This window comes from Taudactylus pleione, unplaced genomic scaffold (genome assembly GCF_031769625.1).
Source record: "Taudactylus pleione unplaced genomic scaffold, aTauple2 ptg000052l, whole genome shotgun sequence".
NCBI lineage: Eukaryota > Metazoa > Chordata > Amphibia > Anura > Myobatrachidae > Taudactylus > Taudactylus pleione.
Genome location: NW_028284454.1, coordinates 118,629 through 138,423, shown reverse-complemented (window position 1 = coordinate 138,423; position 19,795 = coordinate 118,629). Strand labels below are relative to the sequence as shown.

Sequence of the window (19,795 nt, the reverse complement as noted above, 5' to 3'; positions counted from 1 at the left end):
CTAACCTTCCTCTCCCGGAATGTCCCGCTGTCCCCATACACTAGCATCACAGATATCTCCTGCTTACCTTCCTCTCCCGGAATGGCCCGTTGTCCCCATACACTAGTATCACAGATATCTCCTGCTTACCTTCCTCTCCCGGAATGGCCGCTGTCCCCATACACTAGCATCACAGATATCTCCTGCTTACCTTCCTCTCCCGGAATGGCCGCTGTCCCCATACACTAGCATCACAGATATCTCCTGCTTACCTTTCTCTCCCGGAATGGCCGCTGTCCCCATACACTAGTATCACAGATATCTCCTGCTTACCTTCCTCTCCCGGAATGGCCGCTGTCCCCATACACTAGTATCACAGATATCTCCTGCTTACCTTCCTCTCCCGGAATGGCCGCTGTCCCCATACACTAGCATCACAGATATCTCCTGCTTACCTTCCTCTCCCGGAATGGCCGCTGTCCCCATACACTAGTATCACAGATATCACCTGCTTACCTTCCTCTCCCGGAATGGCCGCTGTCCCCATACACTAGCATCACAGATATCTCCTGCTTACCTTCTTCTCCCGGAATGTCCCGCTGTCCTGATCCACTAGTATCACAGATATCTCCTGCTTACCTTCCTCTCCCGGAATGGCCGCTGTCCCCATACACTAGTATCACAGATATCACCTGCTTACTTTCCTCTCCCGGAATGGCCGCTGTCCCCATACACTAGTGTCACAGATATCTCCTGCTTACCTTCCTCTCCCGGAATGGCCGCTGTCCCCATACACTAGTATCACAGATATCTCCTGCTTACCTTCCTCTCCCGGAATGGCCGCTGTCCCCATACACTAGTATCACAGATATCTCCTGCTTACCTTCCTCTCCCGGAATGGCCGCTGTCCCCATACACTAGTATCACATATATATCCTGCTTACCTTCCTCTCCCGGAATGGCCGCTGTCCCCATACACTAGTATCACAGATATCTCCTGCTTACCTCCCTCTCCCGGAATGGCCACTGTCCCCATACACTAGCATCACAGGTATCTCCTGCTTACCTTTCTCTCCCGGAATGGCCGCTGTCCCCATACACTAGTGTCACAGCTATCTCCTGCTTACCTTCCTCTCCCAGAATGTCCGCTGTCCCAATACACTAGTATCACAGATATCTCCTGCTTACCTTTCTCTCCCGGAATGGCCGCTGTCCCCATACACTACTACCACAGATATGTCCTGCTTACCTTCCTCTCCCGAATGGCCCGCTGTCCCCATACACTAGTATCACAGATATCTCCTGCTTACCTTTCTCTCCCGGAATGGCCGCTGTCCCCATACACTAGTATCACAGATATCTCCTGCTTACCTTTCTCTCCCGGAATGGCCGCTGTCCCCATACACTAGCATCACAGATATCTCCTGCTTACCTTCCTCTCCTGGAATGGCCCGCCATCCTCATACACTAGTATCACAGATATCTCCTGCTTACCTTCCTCTCCCGGAATGGCCGCTGTCCCCATACACCAGTATCACATATATCTCCTGCTTACCTTCCTCTCCCGGAATGGCCCGTTGTCCCCATACACTAGTATCACAGATATCTCCTGCTTACCTTCCTCTCCCGGAATGGCCGCTGTCCCCATACACTAGTATCACAGATATCTCCTGCTTACCTTCCTCTCCCGGAATGGCCGCTGTCCCCATACACTAGCATCACAGATATCTCCTGCTTACCTTTCTCTCCCGGAATGGTCGCTGTCCTCATACACTAGTATCACATATATCTCCTGCTTACCTTCCTCTCCCGGAATGGCCCGTTGTCCCCATACACTAGTATCACAGATATCTCCTGCTTACCTTTCTCTCCCGGAATGGCCGATGACCTCATACACTAGTATCACAGATATCTCCTGCTTACCTTCCTCTCCCGGAATGGCCGCTGTCCTCATACACTAGTATCACAGATATCTCCTGCTAACCTTCCTCTCCCGGAATGGCCCGTTGTCCCCATACACTAGTATCACAGATATCTCCTGCTTACCTTCCTCTCCCGGAATGGCCGCTGTCCTCATACACTAGCATCACAGATATCTCCTGCTTACCTTCCTCTCCCGGAATGGCCGCTGTCCCCATACACTAGCATCACAGATATCTCCTGCTTACCTTCCTCTCCCGGAATGGCCTGCTGTCCTCATACACTAGTATCACAGATATCTCCTGCTTACCTTCCTCTCCCGGAATGGCAGCTGTCCTCATACACTAGTATCACAGATATCTCCTGCTTACCTTTCTCTCCCGGAATGGCCGCTGTCCCCATACACTAGTATCACAGATATCTCCTGCTTACCTTCCTCTCCCGGAATGGCCGCTGTCCCCATACACTAGTATCACAGATATCTCCTGCTTACCTTCCTCTCCCGGAATGGCCGCTGTCCCCATACACTAGCATCACAGATATCTCCTGCTTACCTTTCTCTCCCGGAATGGCCGCTGTCCCCATACACTAGTATCAAAGATATCTCCTGCTTACCTTTCTCTCCCGGAATGGCCGCTGTCCCCATACACTAGTATCACAGATATCTCCTGCTTACCTTCCTCTCCCAGAATGGCCGCTGTCCCCATACACCAGTATCACAGATATCTCCTGCTTACCTTCCTCTCCCGGAATGTCCCGCTGTACTCATACACTAGTATCACAGATATCTCCTGCTTACCTTCCTCTCCCGGAATGGCCGCTGTCCTCAAACACTAGCATCACAGATATCTCCTGCTTACCTTCCTCTCCCGGAATGGCCGCTGTCCCCATACACTAGCATCACAGATATCTCCTGCTTACCTTCCTCTCCCGGAATGGCCGCTGTCCCCATACACTAGTATCACAGATATCACCTGCTTACCTTCCTCTCCCGGAATGGCCGCTGTCCCCATACACTAGTATCACAGATATCTCCTGCTTACCTTCTTCTCCCGGAATGTCCCGCTGTCCTGATCCACTAGTATCACAGATATCTCCTGCTTACCTTCCTCTCCCGGAATGGCCGCTGTCCCCATACACTAGTATCACAGATATCACCTGCTTACCTTCCTCTCCCGGAATGGCCGCTGTCCCCATACACTAGTGTCACAGATATCTCCTGCTTACCTTCCTCTCCCGGAATGGCCGCTGTCCCCATACACTAGTATCACAGATATCTCCTGCTTACCTTCCTCTCCCGGAATGGCCGCTGTCCCCATACTCTAGTATCACAGATATCTCCTGCTTACCTTCCTCTCCCGGAATGGCCCGCTGTCCCCATACACTAGTATCACAGATATCTCCTGCTTACCTTCCTCTCCCGGAATGGCCGCTGTCCCCATACACTAGCATCACAGATATCTCCTGCTTACCTTCCTCTCCCGGAATGGCCGCTGTCCCCATACACTAGCATCACAGGTATCTCCTGCTTACCTTTCTCTCCCGGAATGGCCGCTGTCCCCATACACTAGCATCACAGATATCTCCTGCTTACCTTCCTCTCCCGGAATGGCCGCTGTCCCCATACACTAGCGTCACAGATATCTCCTGCTTACCTTCCTCTCCCGGAATGGCCGCTGTCCCCATACACTAGTATCACAGATATCTCCTGCTTACCTTCCTCTCCCGGAATGGCCGCTGTCCCCATACACTAGTATCACAGATATCTCCTGCTTACCTTCCTCTCCCGGAATGGCCGCTGTCCCCATACACTAGTATCACATATATATCCTGCTTACCTTCCTCTCCCGGAATGGCCGCTGTCCCCATACACTAGTATCACAGATATCTCCTGCTTACCTTTCTCTCCCGGAATGGCCGCTGTCCCCATACACTAGCATCACAGATATCTCCTGCTTACCTTCCTCTCCTGGAATGGCCCGCCATCCTCATACACTAGTATCACAGATATCTCCTGCTTACCTTCCTCTCCCGGAATGGCCGCTGTCCCCATACACCAGTATCACATATATCTCCTGCTTACCTTCCTCTCCCAGAATGGCCCGTTGTCCCCATACACTAGTATCACAGATATCTCCTGCTTACCTTCCTCTCCGGAATGCCTGCTATCCCCATACACTAGTATCACAGATATCTCCTGCTTACCTTCCTCTCCCGGAATGGCCGCTGTCCCCATACACTAGTATCACAGATATCTCCTGCTTACCTTCCTCTCCCGGAATGGCCGCTGTCCCCATACACTAGCATCACAGATATCTCCTGCTTACCTTTCTCTCCCGGAATGGTCGCTGTCCTCATACACTAGTATCACATATATCTCCTGCTTACCTTCCTCTCCCGGAATGGCCCGTTGTCCCCATAAACTAGTATCACAGATATCTCCTGCTTACCTTTCTCTCCCAGAATGGCCGCTGTCCTCATACACTAGTATCACAGATATCTCCTGCTAACCTTCCTCTCCCGGAATGTCCCGCTGTCCCCATACACTAGCATCACAGATATCTCCTGCTTACCTTCCTCTCCCGGAATGGTCCGTTGTCCCCATACACTAGTATCACAGATATCTCCTGCTTACCTTCCTCTCCCGGAATGGCCGCTGTCCCCATACACTAGTATCACAGATATCTCCTGCTTACCTTCCTCTCCCGGAATGGCCGCTGTCCCCATACACTAGCATCACAGATATCTCCTGCTTACCTTCCTCTCCCGGAATGGCCGCTGTCCCCATACACTAGCATCACAGATATCTCCTGCTTACCTTTCTCTCCCGGAATGGCCGCTGTCCCCATACACTAGTATCACAGATATCTCCTGCTTACCTTCCTCTCCCGGAATGGCCGCTGTCCCCATACACTAGTATCACAGATATCTCCTGCTTACCTTCCTCTCCCGGAATGGCCGCTGTCCCCATACACTAGTATCACAGATATCACCTGCTTACCTTCCTCTCCCGGAATGGCCGCTGTCCCCATACACTAGCATCACAGATATCTCCTGCTTACCTTCTTCTCCCGGAATGTCCCGCTGTCCTGATCCACTAGTATCACAGATATCTCCTGCTTACCTTCCTCTCCCGGAATGGCCGCTGTCCCCATACACTAGTATCACAGATATCACCTGCTTACCTTCCTCTCCCGGAATGGCCGCTGTCCCCATACACTAGTGTCACAGATATCTCCTGCTTACCTTCCTCTCCCGGAATGGCCGCTGTCCCCATACACTAGTATCACAGATATCTCCTGCTTACCTTCCTCTCCCGGAATGGCCGCTGTCCCCATACACTAGTATCACAGATATCTCCTGCTTACCTTCCTCTCCCGGAATGGCCGCTGTCCCCATACACTAGTATCACATATATATCCTGCTTACCTTCCTCTCCCGGAATGGCCGCTGTCCCCATACACTAGTATCACAGATATCTCCTGCTTACCTCCCTCTCCCGGAATGGCCACTGTCCCCATACACTAGCATCACAGGTATCTCCTGCTTACCTTTCTCTCCCGGAATGGCCGCTGTCTCCATACACTAGTGTCACAGCTATCTCCTGCTTACCTTCCTCTCCCAGAATGTCCGCTGTCCCCATACACTAGTATCACAGATATCTCCTGCTTACCTTTCTCTCCCGGAATGGCCGCTGTCCCCATACACTACTACCACAGATATGTCCTGCTTACCTTCCTCTCCCGAATGGCCCGCTGTCCCCATACACTAGTATCACAGATATCTCCTGCTTACCTTTCTCTCCCGGAATGGCCGCTGTCCCCATACACTAGTATCACAGATATCTCCTGCTTACCTTTCTCTCCAGGAATGGCCGCTGTCCCCATACACTAGCATCACAGATATCTCCTGCTTACCTTCCTCTCCTGGAATGGCCCGCCATCCTCATACACTAGTATCACAGATATCTCCTGCTTACCTTCCTCTCCCGGAATGGCCGCTGTCCCCATACACCAGTATCACATATATCTCCTGCTTACCTTCCTCTCCCGGAATGGCCCGTTGTCCCCATACACTAGTATCACAGATATCTCCTGCTTACCTTCCTCTCCCGGAATGGCCGCTGTCCCCATACACTAGTATCACAGATATCTCCTGCTTACCTTCCTCTCCCGGAATGGCCGCTGTCCCCATACACTAGCATCACAGATATCTCCTGCTTACCTTTCTCTCCCGGAATGGTCGCTGTCCTCATACACTAGTATCACATATATCTCCTGCTTACCTTCCTCTCCCGGAATGGCCCGTTGTCCCCATACACTAGTATCACAGATATCTCCTGCTTACCTTTCTCTCCCGGAATGGCCGATGACCTCATACACTAGTATCACAGATATCTCCTGCTTACCTTCCTCTCCCGGAATGGCCGCTGTCCTCATACACTAGTATCACAGATATCTCCTGCTAACCTTCCTCTCCCGGAATGGCCCGTTGTCCCCATACACTAGTATCACAGATATCTCCTGCTTACCTTCCTCTCCCGGAATGGCCGCTGTCCCCATACACTAGCATCACAGATATCTCCTGCTTACCTTCCTCTCCCGGAATGGCCGCTGTCCCCATACACTAGCATCACAGATATCTCCTGCTTACCTTCCTCTCCCGGAATGGCCTGCTGTCCTCATACACTAGAATCACAGATATCTCCTGCTTACCTTCCTCTCCCGGAATGGCAGCTGTCCTCATACACTAGTATCACAGATATCTCCTGCTTACCTTTCTCTCCCGGAATGGCCGCTGTCCCCATACACTAGTATCACAGATATCTCCTGCTTACCTTCCTCTCCCGGAATGGCCGCTGTCCCCATACACTAGTATCACAGATATCTCCTGCTTACCTTCCTCTCCCGGAATGGCCGCTGTCCCCATACACTAGCATCACAGATATCTCCTGCTTACCTTTCTCTCCCGGAATGGCCGCTGTCCCCATACACTAGTATCACAGATATCTCCTGCTTACCTTTCTCTCCCGGAATGGCCGCTGTCCCCATACACTAGTATCACAGATATCTCCTGCTTACCTTCCTCTCCCAGAATGGCCGCTGTCCCCATACACTAGTATCACAGATATCTCCTGCTTACCTTCCTCTCCCGGAATGGCCGCTGTCCTCATACACTAGCATCACAGATATCTCCTGCTTACCTTCCTCTCCCGGAATGGCCGCTGTCCCCATACACTAGCATCACAGATATCTCCTGCTTACCTTCCTCTCCCGGAATGGCCGCTGTCCCCATACACTAGTATCACAGATATCACCTGCTTACCTTCCTCTCCCGGAATGGCCGCTGTCCCCATACACTAGCATCACAGATATCTCCTGCTTACCTTCTTCTCCCGGAATGTCCCGCTGTCCTGATCCACTAGTATCACAGATATCTCCTGCTTACCTTCCTCTCCCGGAATGGCCGCTGTCCCCATACACTAGTATCACAGATATCACCTGCTTACCTTCCTCTCCCGGAATGGCCGCTGTCCCCATACACTAGTGTCACAGATATCTCCTGCTTACCTTCCTCTCCCGGAATGGCCGCTGTCCCCATACACTAGTATCACAGATATCTCCTGCTTACCTTCCTCTCCCGGAATGGCCGCTGTCCCCATACACTAGTATCACAGATATCTCCTGCTTACCTTCCTCTCCCGGAATGGCCGCTGTCCCCATACACTAGTATCACATATATATCCTGCTTACCTTCCTCTCCCGGAATGGCCGCTGTCCCCATACACTAGTATCACAGATATCTCCTGCTTACCTCCCTCTCCCGGAATGGCCACTGTCCCCATACACTAGCATCACAGGTATCTCCTGCTTACCTTTCTCTCCCGGAATGGCCGCTGTCCCCATACACTAGTGTCACAGCTATCTCCTGCTTACCTTCCTCTCCCAGAATGTCCGCTGTCCCCATACACTAGTATCACAGATATCTCCTGCTTACCTTTCTCTCCCGGAATGGCCGCTGTCCCCATACACTACTACCACAGATATGTCCTGCTTACCTTCCTCTCCCGAATGGCCCGCTGTCCCCATACACTAGTATCACAGATATCTCCTGCTTACCTTTCTCTCCCGGAATGGCCGCTGTCCCCATACACTACTACCACAGATATCTCCTGCTTACCTTCCTCTCCCGAATGGCCCGCTGTCCCCATACACTAGTATCACAGATATCTCCTGCTTACCTTTCTCTCCCGGAATGGCCGCTGTCCCCATACACTAGTATCACAGATATCTCCTGCTTACCTTCCTCTCCTGGAATGGCCCGCCATCCTCATACACTAGTATCACAGATATCTCCTGCTTACCTTCCTCTCCCGGAATGGCCGCTGTCCCCATACACCAGTATCACATATATCTCCTGCTTACCTTCCTCTCCCGGAATGGCCCGTTGTCCCCATACACTAGTATCACAGATATCTCCTGCTTACCTTCCTCTCCCGGAATGCCTGCTATCCCCATACACTAGTATCACAGATATCTCCTGCTTACCTTCCTCTCCCGGAATGGCCGCTGTCCCCATACACTAGCATCACAGATATCTCCTGCTTACCTTTCTCTCCTGGAATGGCCGCTGTCCCCATACACTAGTATCACAGATATCTCCTGCTTACCTTTCTCTCCCGGAATGGCCGCTGTCCCCATACACTAGTATCACAGATATCTCCTGCTTACCTTCCTCTCCCGGAATGGCCGCTGTCCCCATACACTAGCATCACAGATATCTCCTGCTTACCTTCCTCTCCCGGAATGGCCGCTGTCCCCATACACTAGCATCACAGATATCTCCTGCTTACCTTCCTCTCCCGGAATGGCCTGCTGTCCTCATACACTAGTATCACAGATATCTCCTGCTTACCTTCCTCTCCCGGAATGGCAGCTGTCCTCATACACTAGTATCACAGATATCTCCTGCTTACCTTTCTCTCCCGGAATGGCCGCTGTCCCCATACACTAGTATCACAGATATCTCCTGCTTACCTTCCTCTCCCGGAATGGCCGCTGTCCCCATACACTAGTATCACAGATATCTCCTGCTTACCTTCCTCTCCCGGAATGGCCGCTGTCCCCATACACTAGCATCACAGATATCTCCTGCTTACCTTCCTCTCCCGGAATGGCCCGCTGTCCCCATACACTAGTATCACAGATATCTCCTGCTTACCTACCTCTCCCGGAATGGCCGCTGTCCCCATACACTAGTATCACAGATATCTCCTGCTTACCTTCCTCTCCCGGAATGGCCGCTGTCCCCATACACTGGTATCACAGATATCTCCTGCTTACCTTCCTCTCCCGGAATGGCCGCTGTCCCCATACACTAGTATCACAGATATCTCCTGCTTACCTTCCTCTCCCGGAATGGCCCGCTGTCCCCATACACTAGTATCACAGATATCTCCTGCTTACCTACCTCTCCCGGAATGGCCGCTGTCCCCATACACTAGTATCACAGATATCTCCTGCTTACCTTCCTCTCCCGGAATGGCCGCTGTCCCCATACACTGGTATCACAGATATCTCCTGCTTACCTTCCTCTCCCGGAATGGCCGCTGTCCCCATACACTAGTATCACAGATATCTCCTGCTTACCTTTCTCTTGTCACAGATGCCCATTATCTCGTGGTTTGGACCATTTTGTGATCTTATATGAAAATATATGGACAATAGAGTTTTATACATACTACACTATCAGCTATTGTGTTTCTCCTGTTTTCCCTTCATATATATGGAGAGAGTGTTTGAAACATCATATAAAGAAGAATCTCAGTATTGAAAAAGAGAAATATTGACATAGAGGACTATAACTATATCTATTTTTCCATCAGTGGAGCGCACTGTTCTATTGCATGTATTTTTTATAATAATAAACTCTGTATTATTGCACCAATACTGCGCCCTCTTCCCTGCAAATTAGTCGTTTTCTTTTTCCCCCGCTAAATGCAGATAAATGGCTGTCAGATCGGGCACCACAAACTCAGATTAGCTGCATATTATGCAAAAATGCTAAAATGGCCAAAGCTGAGCGAGATTTGCCCTATTGCCCCTGTGAGCGACCCTTTGTACAGAGCATGTCATGAGAAAGTGCGGCCTGCGACGAGTACCAGGGTGATGATGTCATCTGGGGAACTGGACAACATGATCACAGCGTCTGGGAATGTCATACTGTACAAGAGGTTACGTCATGGAGGGACGGCAAAATGAGGGTCCACAGCCCAATATTCTATAGCACATAAACATAAATGTATACAGTACACAGGCAGACACACCTATCTACACGCCGGGGTCCCTTATCAGGAAACTGGGGAGCGGGGGGCTCCGAATAAAGAGATTTTCTATCATGCGGAGACCGGGTCTCATACAGTAAATCCATAGTAAGACAGAACAGCACTTCATGGACTGGCCGGTTACTATATTACACAATGTGTCTGGCAGAACAATAATGATTTAATAGATACTATCAGGATGATGTATCGTTACTGTTGGGGTGCTGTACCCCAGCACCCTCACCGGGCACCAGCGCAGACCCCAGACACCCACAAAGCTTCATACACCTTGCTATAAACTAATTAATGGTATCATTGATTTTACATGTACATTCAAATGTGTCCTCCTCATACACTGTGGGTCCAGTCATGCCAATCAGCCCCTCTCAGCGCCAGGTCCCGTGCGACTCGCCAGCAAATTTTATCTTGGCATGAATAAAACACCGGGAAGCGCCAAATCTGCTCTGCTAGCCTGCGCTGATCAATCTGACGTGCAACACTTCTACGACCCTGTGCGACTGAGTCCGAATCTGCACGCGAAGGGCCGCAGCTTTTTCTCACGCCAAGTTTCCGCTTCACCTGCGACTTTGTACTTTTGTAAAACTGATTCCTGTGCGGTTAAAGCTGCTGCCCGGCGCCTGTAGTGCGCTGCGAGTGGTGTTACGCTGCATTTGCCATGCAAAGACAACGCAAAATTGTAGGAAAACGATGGTGCACTACACCTCTCTGAGCGGCGCAGCCACACCGGGTATCTTGTGCCAAATGGCGTATAGACGTTTCTCAGGCGTCTCCCTGCAATGCGTTTTTATGATGTATAGTATATAATGCGGTTTTTGTTGCGGCCACTATTGGTGGTTTGTAACTTACTGCGATGCGAATAACACACAAAATGTAAAGAAAATTTTGATGCGCTACACTGCTCGGAGAGGCTCAGGGGTGCCGGGCGTCTCGCGCTGTATGGTGTATTGTGGCTCGGTGTACGAGGATTAGATTATAACCGCTAGGCGGTCATGTGCCTTCATGTCCTGTGACGCACATTACATCATATATGGAAATCTGGGGGTACCGCTGTGAATACTGGGGACCTTGTTTGCTAAGCAGTGGGCGTGTTGGCCAGAAATGCCTTCACTTTGCGCTTAGATATTACTATCGACGCATTTCAAGGTTCTCTCCTCGCTCTGTAGACAACATACAGCAGTCTATTATAATACTCTATACTGTATATTGTAACAATGAGGACCCCAGACAGGCAGGTACTCGGTAAAGCAGTGTCTTTTATTGGCACCTGACACTGCACCTTAGCACACGTGAGGTGAGGCCTGGACACATACAGGCACATAACATAACATAACATAAAGTCTCCGCACTCCTTGTGCTAATCAGTCAGCAGTGTCTTGCACCCACAATTTGGGCCTGCTTTCCCCGCACAGCCCATGGACCCTGGCACTACAACACTGTGTCCCTACTTCCTGGCTGCTACTCAGCATCAGGGCCACGAGCATCAGGTGTGTGAGAGTATTAAACCCGTCCTGTGCTCCAGTGATTATTCCAGCTGGGTCTGTGTAATATGACAACCTGGGATTCCACATCTCCACCGCTAATGCAGAACACACAGGTTTCACTCCGGCCGCCCTTGGACGGAGCTGATTCCACCAGCATGTGGGTAATTCAGGTTAGAGACCACCCCTCCCACCACAATGTCAATGGCATCTCATATCATGTATTCATTTATTTCATATCATAGCCCCTGAGCAGAGATTGTACAACAATATGCACTGACTTTATATAGTAAGAAATAAATATATAACTCACCTGTGAGCCCCTGGAGCCGCGCTTGTGATCCCATTCCGGATGGCCCATTAACTGCAGGAGAGAGAGAGACGGGAATGTACAGTAAACCATTTTATTAGGTAAACAAGCACGTGTTACAGGCACAGACTGACATCATACATGCATATTATACCATACATGCCAACTTTCCTTCATTGTCAGGGACACTCCCTGACATAGCAGATATCTCCCAGTCTCCCTGACATAGCAGAAATCTCCCCATCTCCCTGACATAGCAGCAATCTCCCCGTCTCCCTGACATAGCAGCAATCTCCCCGTCTCCCTGACATAGCAGCAATCTCCCCATCTCCCTGACATAGCAGCAATCTCCCCGTCTCCCTGACATAGCAGCAATCTCCCCGTCTCCCTGACATTGACATAGCAGCAATCTCCCCGTCTCCCTGACACAGCAGCAATCTCCCCGTCTCCCTGACACAGCAGCAATCTCCCCGTCTCCCTGACACAGCAGCAATCTCCCCGTCTCCCTGACACAGCAGCAATCTCCCCGTCTCCCTGACACAGCAGCAATCTCCCCGTCTCCCTGACACAGCAGCAATCTCCCCGTCTCCCTGATTACACATTACACCCATTATGTAGCTGTTATATTTAAAAAAAAAAAAAAAAAAACAGATATACTGTATATATATATATATATATATATATATATATATATATATATATATAAAAATGGGATCAATAGTATAATTTCCTTGCATTGGGTATAAGGCACAATGATCCCTGTGGTTACATCTATTATCTGAGAAGTATCAGTGTGTTTTCATCAACAAAGATCTTACTAACTGCTTTGGGGCTCATTTACATTTGGATGTAAGTCAGTATTATGACACGCCTCTCAGATGTAGCAGTACACGGCTATCACATGTATGACACGCTTCTCAGATATAGCAATACACACCTATCACATGTATGACACGCCTCTCAGATATAGCAATACACACCTATCACATGTATGACACGCCTCTCAGATGTAGCAGTACACACCTATCACATGTATGACACGCCTCTCAGATGTAGCAATACACACCTATCACATGTATGACACGCCTCTCAGATGTTGCAGTACACGCCTATCACATGTATGACACGCCTCTCAGATGTAGCAGTACACACCTATCACATGTATGACACGCCTCTCAGATGTAGCAATACACACCTATCACATGTATGACACGCCTCTCAGATGTTGCAGTACACGCCTATCACATGTATGACACGCCTCTCAGATGTAGCAGTACACACCTATCACATGTATGACACGCCTCTCAGATGTTGCAGTACACGCCTATCACATGTATGACACGCCTCTCAGATGTAGCAGTACACACCTATCAAATGTATGACACGCCTCTCAGATGTAGCAGTAGACGCCTATCACATGTATGACACGCCTCTCAGATGTAGCAGTACACACCTATCACATGTATGACATGCCTCTCAGATATAGCAATACACACCTATCACATGTATGACACGCCTCTCAGATGTTGCAGTACACGCCTATCACATGTATGACACGCCTCTCAGATGTAGCAGTACACACCTATCACATGTATGACACGCCTCTCAGATGTAGCAATACACACCTATCACATGTATGACACGCCTCTCAGATGTTGCAGTACACGCCTATCACATGTATGACACGCCTCTCAGATGTAGCAATACACACCTATCACATGTATGACACGCCTCTCAGATGTTGCAGTACACGCCTATCACATGTATGACACGCCTCTCAGATGTAGCAGTACACACCTATCAAATGTATGACACGCCTCTCAGATGTAGCAGTAGACGCCTATCACATGTATGACACGCCTCTCAGATGTAGCAGTACACACCTATCACATGTATGACATGCCTCTCAGATATAGCAATACACACCTATCACATGTATGACACGCCTCTCAGATGTAGCAGTACACACCTATCACATGTATGACACGCCTCTCAGATGTAGCAATACACACCTATCACATGTATGACACGCCTCTCAGATGTTGCAGTACACGCCTATCACATGTATGACACGCCTCTCAGATGTAGCAGTACACACCTATCAAATGTATGACACGCCTCTCAGATGTAGCAGTAGACGCCTATCACATGTATGACACACCTCTCAGATGTAGCAGTACATGCCTATCACATGTATGACACGCCTCTCAGATGTAGCAGTACACACCTATCTCATGTATGACACACCTCTCAGATGTAGCAGTACACGCCTATCACATGTATGACACGCCTCACAGATGTAGCAGTACACGCCTTTCACACGTATGACACGCCTCTCAGATGTCGCAGTACACACCTATCTCATGTATGACACACCTCTCAGATGTAGCAGTACACGCCTATCACATGTATGACACACCTCTCAGATGTAGCAGTACACGCCTATCACATGTATAACATGCCCCTCAGATGTAGCAGTACACACCTATCACATGTATAACATGCCCCTCAGATGTAGCAGTACAGCCCACTGTACCGCCGCGCTCATAGGTGTTGCTTTCACAATCTCCCTGACATGCTTTTTCAAAAGTAGGCAAGTATAGGTAAGGGTACAAATTACCCGGGCCCAAATGTGTTTTGGGGAAAGGCGGGTTCAGCAAGGGAGGCGTAACGATGACACCACCCCTCCACCATTGCTGCAAAGCGGATTCAAGCCCAATCTTCGCAGAGCCTTGTATTCCGAGCAGGGGGGGGGGCACACCTCTACATATGGTCATTACCCCCCTATCTAGGCACCAGGCCCTGCAAGATGTCTTGGCCGTTCTGCCTGATGGGGCCAATAATATAACCTCTCACCCCTGCCAGGGTATATACTATATAATCTCACCCCTTCTAGGGACTATAGTGATGCTTCTCACCCTGCCAACCACAGCTGATCCCATTTACCATCTCATTGGTATATATAAGATTTTGCTGACTCTAAAACCAAATACTGTATTCTGCATATCCCCAATGACAGTAATAACAGCTCTGATCAGCCTCCTTATCTGCGTCATATCATAGTGAAGTTATTACCCACAGTCTATTCGTACACCCTCTCACTGATCACATCCGCTAACCTGGGCCGGCCCGGGCCATAGATACCCTAGGTGCTTACCTAGAATGACCTAGCTCCATAGGGGTTGACCGGGATCGGGCTGGCCAGAGGTCCGAATACTAGCGGAGTGGCCTCTGCCCACGGTGTAGCGATGTGTCCCGCTAGCGGCTAAATGAAGACACAAGACTCCAAGACGCCTGAGTCCTGGCGGCAAAGAGCTTATACTGGCGCCCTTGCCGTTCAGGTGAAGTCTGGTGAGAGTGAAGTAGCCGGCGAGAGAGGCAAGAGCGGATCCGTCACTGGGCAAACTGAGGAACGGTACTGACCCCTGTGGGGAACGGGCCAGCACGGAAGGATTAGTGCACCAGATAATACTGTGCCTAGCCCACCTAACTGGTCAGGGCCGGCCCTGCCGCTAACCAAGCAATTCTCAGGCAATGTTACAGGTAATCATGGCGTTACGATGAAACTTGTAAGTTAATGAATACTAATTACAGGCGTCTTTGTCAGACATGACGCAACCATATAGAATATGAAATGTGATACTTGTGATGTATACTATAGTGTGATACTTGTGATGTATACTATGGTGTGATACCTGTGATGTATACTATGGTGTGATACCTGTGATGTATACTATAGTGTGATACTTGTGATGTATACTATAGTGTCATACTTGTGGTGTATACTATGGTGGATACTTGTGGTGTATACTATAGAGTGATACTTGTGATGTATACTATGGCGTGATACCTGTGGTGTATACTATAGAGTGATACTTGTGATGTATACTATGGCGTGATACCTGTGGTGTATACTATAGTGTGATACTTGTGATGTATACTATGGCGTGATACCTGTGGTGTATACTATAGTGTGATACTTGTGATGTATTCTATAGTGTGATACTTGTGATGTATACTATGGTGTGATACTTGTGATGTATACTATGGCGTGATACTTGTGGTGTATACTATGGTGGATACTTGTGTATACTATGGCGTGATACTTGTGGTGTATACTATGGTGGATACTTGTGTACACTATGGCGTGATACTTGTGGTGTACACTATGGCGTGATACTTGTGGTGTACACTATGGTGTGATACTTGTGGTGTACACTATGGTGGATACTTGTGGTGTATACTATGGTGTGATACTTGTGGTGTACACTATGGTGTGATAATTGTGGTGTATATTATGGTGTGATACTTGTGATGTATACTATAGCGGGATACTTGTGATTTATACTATAGCGGGATACTTGTGATTTATACTATAGCGTGATACTTGTGATTTATACTATAGCGTGATACTTGTGGTGTACACTATGGTGGATACTTGTGGTGTATACTATGGTGTGATACTTGTGGTGTATACTATGGTGTGATACTTGTGATGTATACTATGGTGTGATACTTGTGATGTATACTATGGTGTGATACTTGTGATTTATACTATAGCGTGATACTTGTGATGTATACTATGGTGTGATACTTGTGGTGTATACTATGGTGTGATACTTGTGGTGTATACTATGGGGTGATACTTGTGGTGTGATACTTGTGATGTATACTATGGTGTGATACTTGTGGTGTATACTATGGTGTGATACTTGTGATGTATACTATGGTGTGATACTTGTGATGTATACTATGGTGTGATACTTGTGATGTATACTATGGTGTGATACTTGTGATGTATACTATAGTGTGATACTTGTGATGTATACTATAGTGTGATACTTGTGATGTATACTATGGTGTGATACTTGTGATGTATACTATAGTGGATACTTGTGGTGTACACTATGGTGATACTTGTGGTGTACACTATGGTGTGATACTTGTGTATACTATGGTGTGATACTTGTGGTGTATACTATGGTGTGATACTTGTGGGCGTATGGTGTATACTATGGGGTGATACTTGTGGTGTGATACTTGTGATGTATACTATGGTGTGATACTTGTGGTGTATACTATGGTGTGATACTTGTGATGTATACTATGGTGTGATACTTGTGGTGTATACTATGGTGTGATACTTGTCGTGTATACTATGGTGTGATACTTGTCGTGTATACTATACCACAATGCCATGGCCACAGAGAGCACCACACCCATCATGGCCTCCGGCTCACCTGCCGGCGCCCCCCATCCATTGCTCTGCTGCGCTGAATGGAACACGCCGCCCATCATCCCCATCTACGAGATAAAAGTAACTGCGGTTGGGACAGCGAGACGGAGCCCTGAAATCAGGACCGCTGGGAGGGAGAGTAGGCCTCGGGTCCTGGGCCTCTGGTAGTCCGTTACCTGTAGTATCCGGAATATAGCTGAGAGTGTTATTTCACCCCAACCGCAAATGTCCCCTGCGAGCTGCCCATCCCCGAGACTGTGCGCCTGCCTGGGGGGCGTCCATGTGACTTCCCCCTGGATCCTCAGGAATTCGTGTCTGCACATAATCCCTGATGCCCGTGTCCTAGATGGGCTCGGCGTGTCGTTGTGTGCGGTCTCAGGTGTCTATGATGATCATTGCGCTCCTGCTATCACTGCTGATTAATACCTGGGCGCCACCCGTCCCGCCAGAGACACTTCCCAAAATATGCATCTTATTCGCATCACTAATGCGGCAAAGTAAAATGCACGGGTGCCCTGGACACTGGCGCGGGCATTACAGTACTTCTGTGTGCGACTCAGTCACCAATCTGGGTAAAAAGGCGAAGGGCAGTGGTCCAGTTTGAGCGCCCTGCGCCGTACCTTGCGCCACGTATTGTTTTGCTCAATCTGTGACTTTAGATCAGTTTCTTAGTGATAAAAGTACTAGTCTCGTATGCCGGGACGGTACACTGCTAGCGACTTCGTATGCGGCCGAAATGCAAATAGGACGCAAAAGTACGGGAACCGCTACCTGTGATGGAGCGTCTAAATCGCACCAAGCGTCCTGCGCAATATGGCACTAGGTGAAATAGGACACATCTGTAAGTCCTGTCCTTGCATAAGAAGCCACCAAGACCTGCGCTGTAATCAATTCCTGCCTTAGCTATTGCCACCTCCTTCTGTCTGATCATGGATATCGCTGGAAGACTGATCTACACCCAGCTGCCCCTCGCTGACAATCTACTCACAGACGCCCCTAAGTCGCTCCATAACTCATGTCCCACCTGTCCGCCGCCCGGAAGAGTACGCCGCTACCATAGTAACAGGAACTAATCACAATTTCTAGAGCAAGACGGACAGGAACTTGGGGGGTTTGGGAGAAATGAAGGGGGTACCCTGAGAGAGAGAGAGTAGATGATCCGCCTGTCCAGCTGTTCCCAGCACAGGACTCATACATAAGGTGACTATCGCAGGAACTTATAATCACAATAACCAATACACAAAACAAAGGCTATATAATATACATAACATTACAAAAACATATTGGTAGGCTAATTGGCTCCCTAGTGTGTGTCCGCATTCAGTATGATTTACCGCCGGCCGCATGGCCGACATTTCAAATCCCGGCAGTCGGTAAAATGACAGGCGTCAAGATTGGGATGCCTGTCATTTAACCCTCGCCGGGATTAAGTAGTCTGGAAGCCGGCGGTCGGCATTGTGTCCGCTGGCTTCCTGAACGTATACCGTGTGTCCATGTGGTGAGGAATATAGGGGCCCATTTAATAAAGATCGTATATGCAATGCGATCCGTGCACGATATTAGCGCCCATGAACGCATTTCAGGATGCGATCATATCTGGCGAATGTATCACTTAGCACCCGCAGGGGCAGGAGCACTGAAAGCAGGGGCCGTAAATATTTATGGATAAATGGGCCCCATAGAGTGTAAGCTCCAATGGTGCAGGGACTGATGATGTATTCGCCGTGGTGCGCTGAGGAATATGCCTGCGCTATACAAGTAACTGGTAATAAATAAATAAGAGTAACGTCTATCTGGCGCTCTGTGAGGCTAAACATCAGACCATTACCTGGAACTATTGATTCATTTATCAGTAATGACTGTTATTAACAACGTTTAATGTCATAAGGATTTCCCTGAGTGCTGGCGTAGAGGAGCAGCAGGGAGAGCAGACGGCGCGTACTATGTATTATAAATCCTGCAATACGCAGTAGCTGGAAGCTGGCGCTATAGGCGTTATTCTGCGGATACAAAGCGGTGTCAGTGTATCTGTGGTGTATAATACAACAATAGCAAATTTGGGTGTTTTTCACACTATTTAAAAAAAAAAAAATGACCCCTTGGTGACCTCATCGCCTTGTGGACCTGATTCAAAGCCGCTCGCTAGATGAGATCGCTCGCTCCCAGCGTATGCAAATCCAGCGCACGCCCAGCAAGGCAGGCGATCGCTCAGCAAGGCATTAGCATGCCCACTAGGTCTTGGCGTGCGATCACTTAGTGTATGCAGACGCCCACCAGCCATTCATAAGACGCCCAATTTTGTACGTCATCTCCTGGAAGTGCATGAAAACACTGGTACATCGAGCACCATCGGATGCGATCGCAGCGCTTGAGGTTGACTATACCTGGCCGAAAGTACTGCGATTCCTTCAGTGTATAATTCAACCAGGTGACGCGTACTATGACGCTGCTTGTTAATTATGCACGCCACTGAAATGGCGTTTAAACACTCTGGCACGCATGCGTCCGCAACTCCACTCCCCCGTTAC

At 49.1% G+C, this 19,795-nt stretch overlaps 1 protein-coding gene across 1 annotated transcript in view; it reads right to left on the bottom strand.

The window, feature by feature from the left end:
• PDE3A (phosphodiesterase 3A) overlaps positions 1 to 12,083 on the bottom strand; it is a 145,749-nt gene extending 133,666 nt beyond the window's left edge. The window contains exon 1 of the mRNA XM_088462662.1: positions 12,035 to 12,083. Coding sequence (XP_088318788.1) covers positions 12,035 to 12,082 — 48 coding nt within the window. The 5' untranslated portion in view covers position 12,083. The remainder of the gene's footprint in view (positions 1 to 12,034) is intronic.
• Positions 12,084 to 19,795: the final 7,712 nt, after the last annotated feature.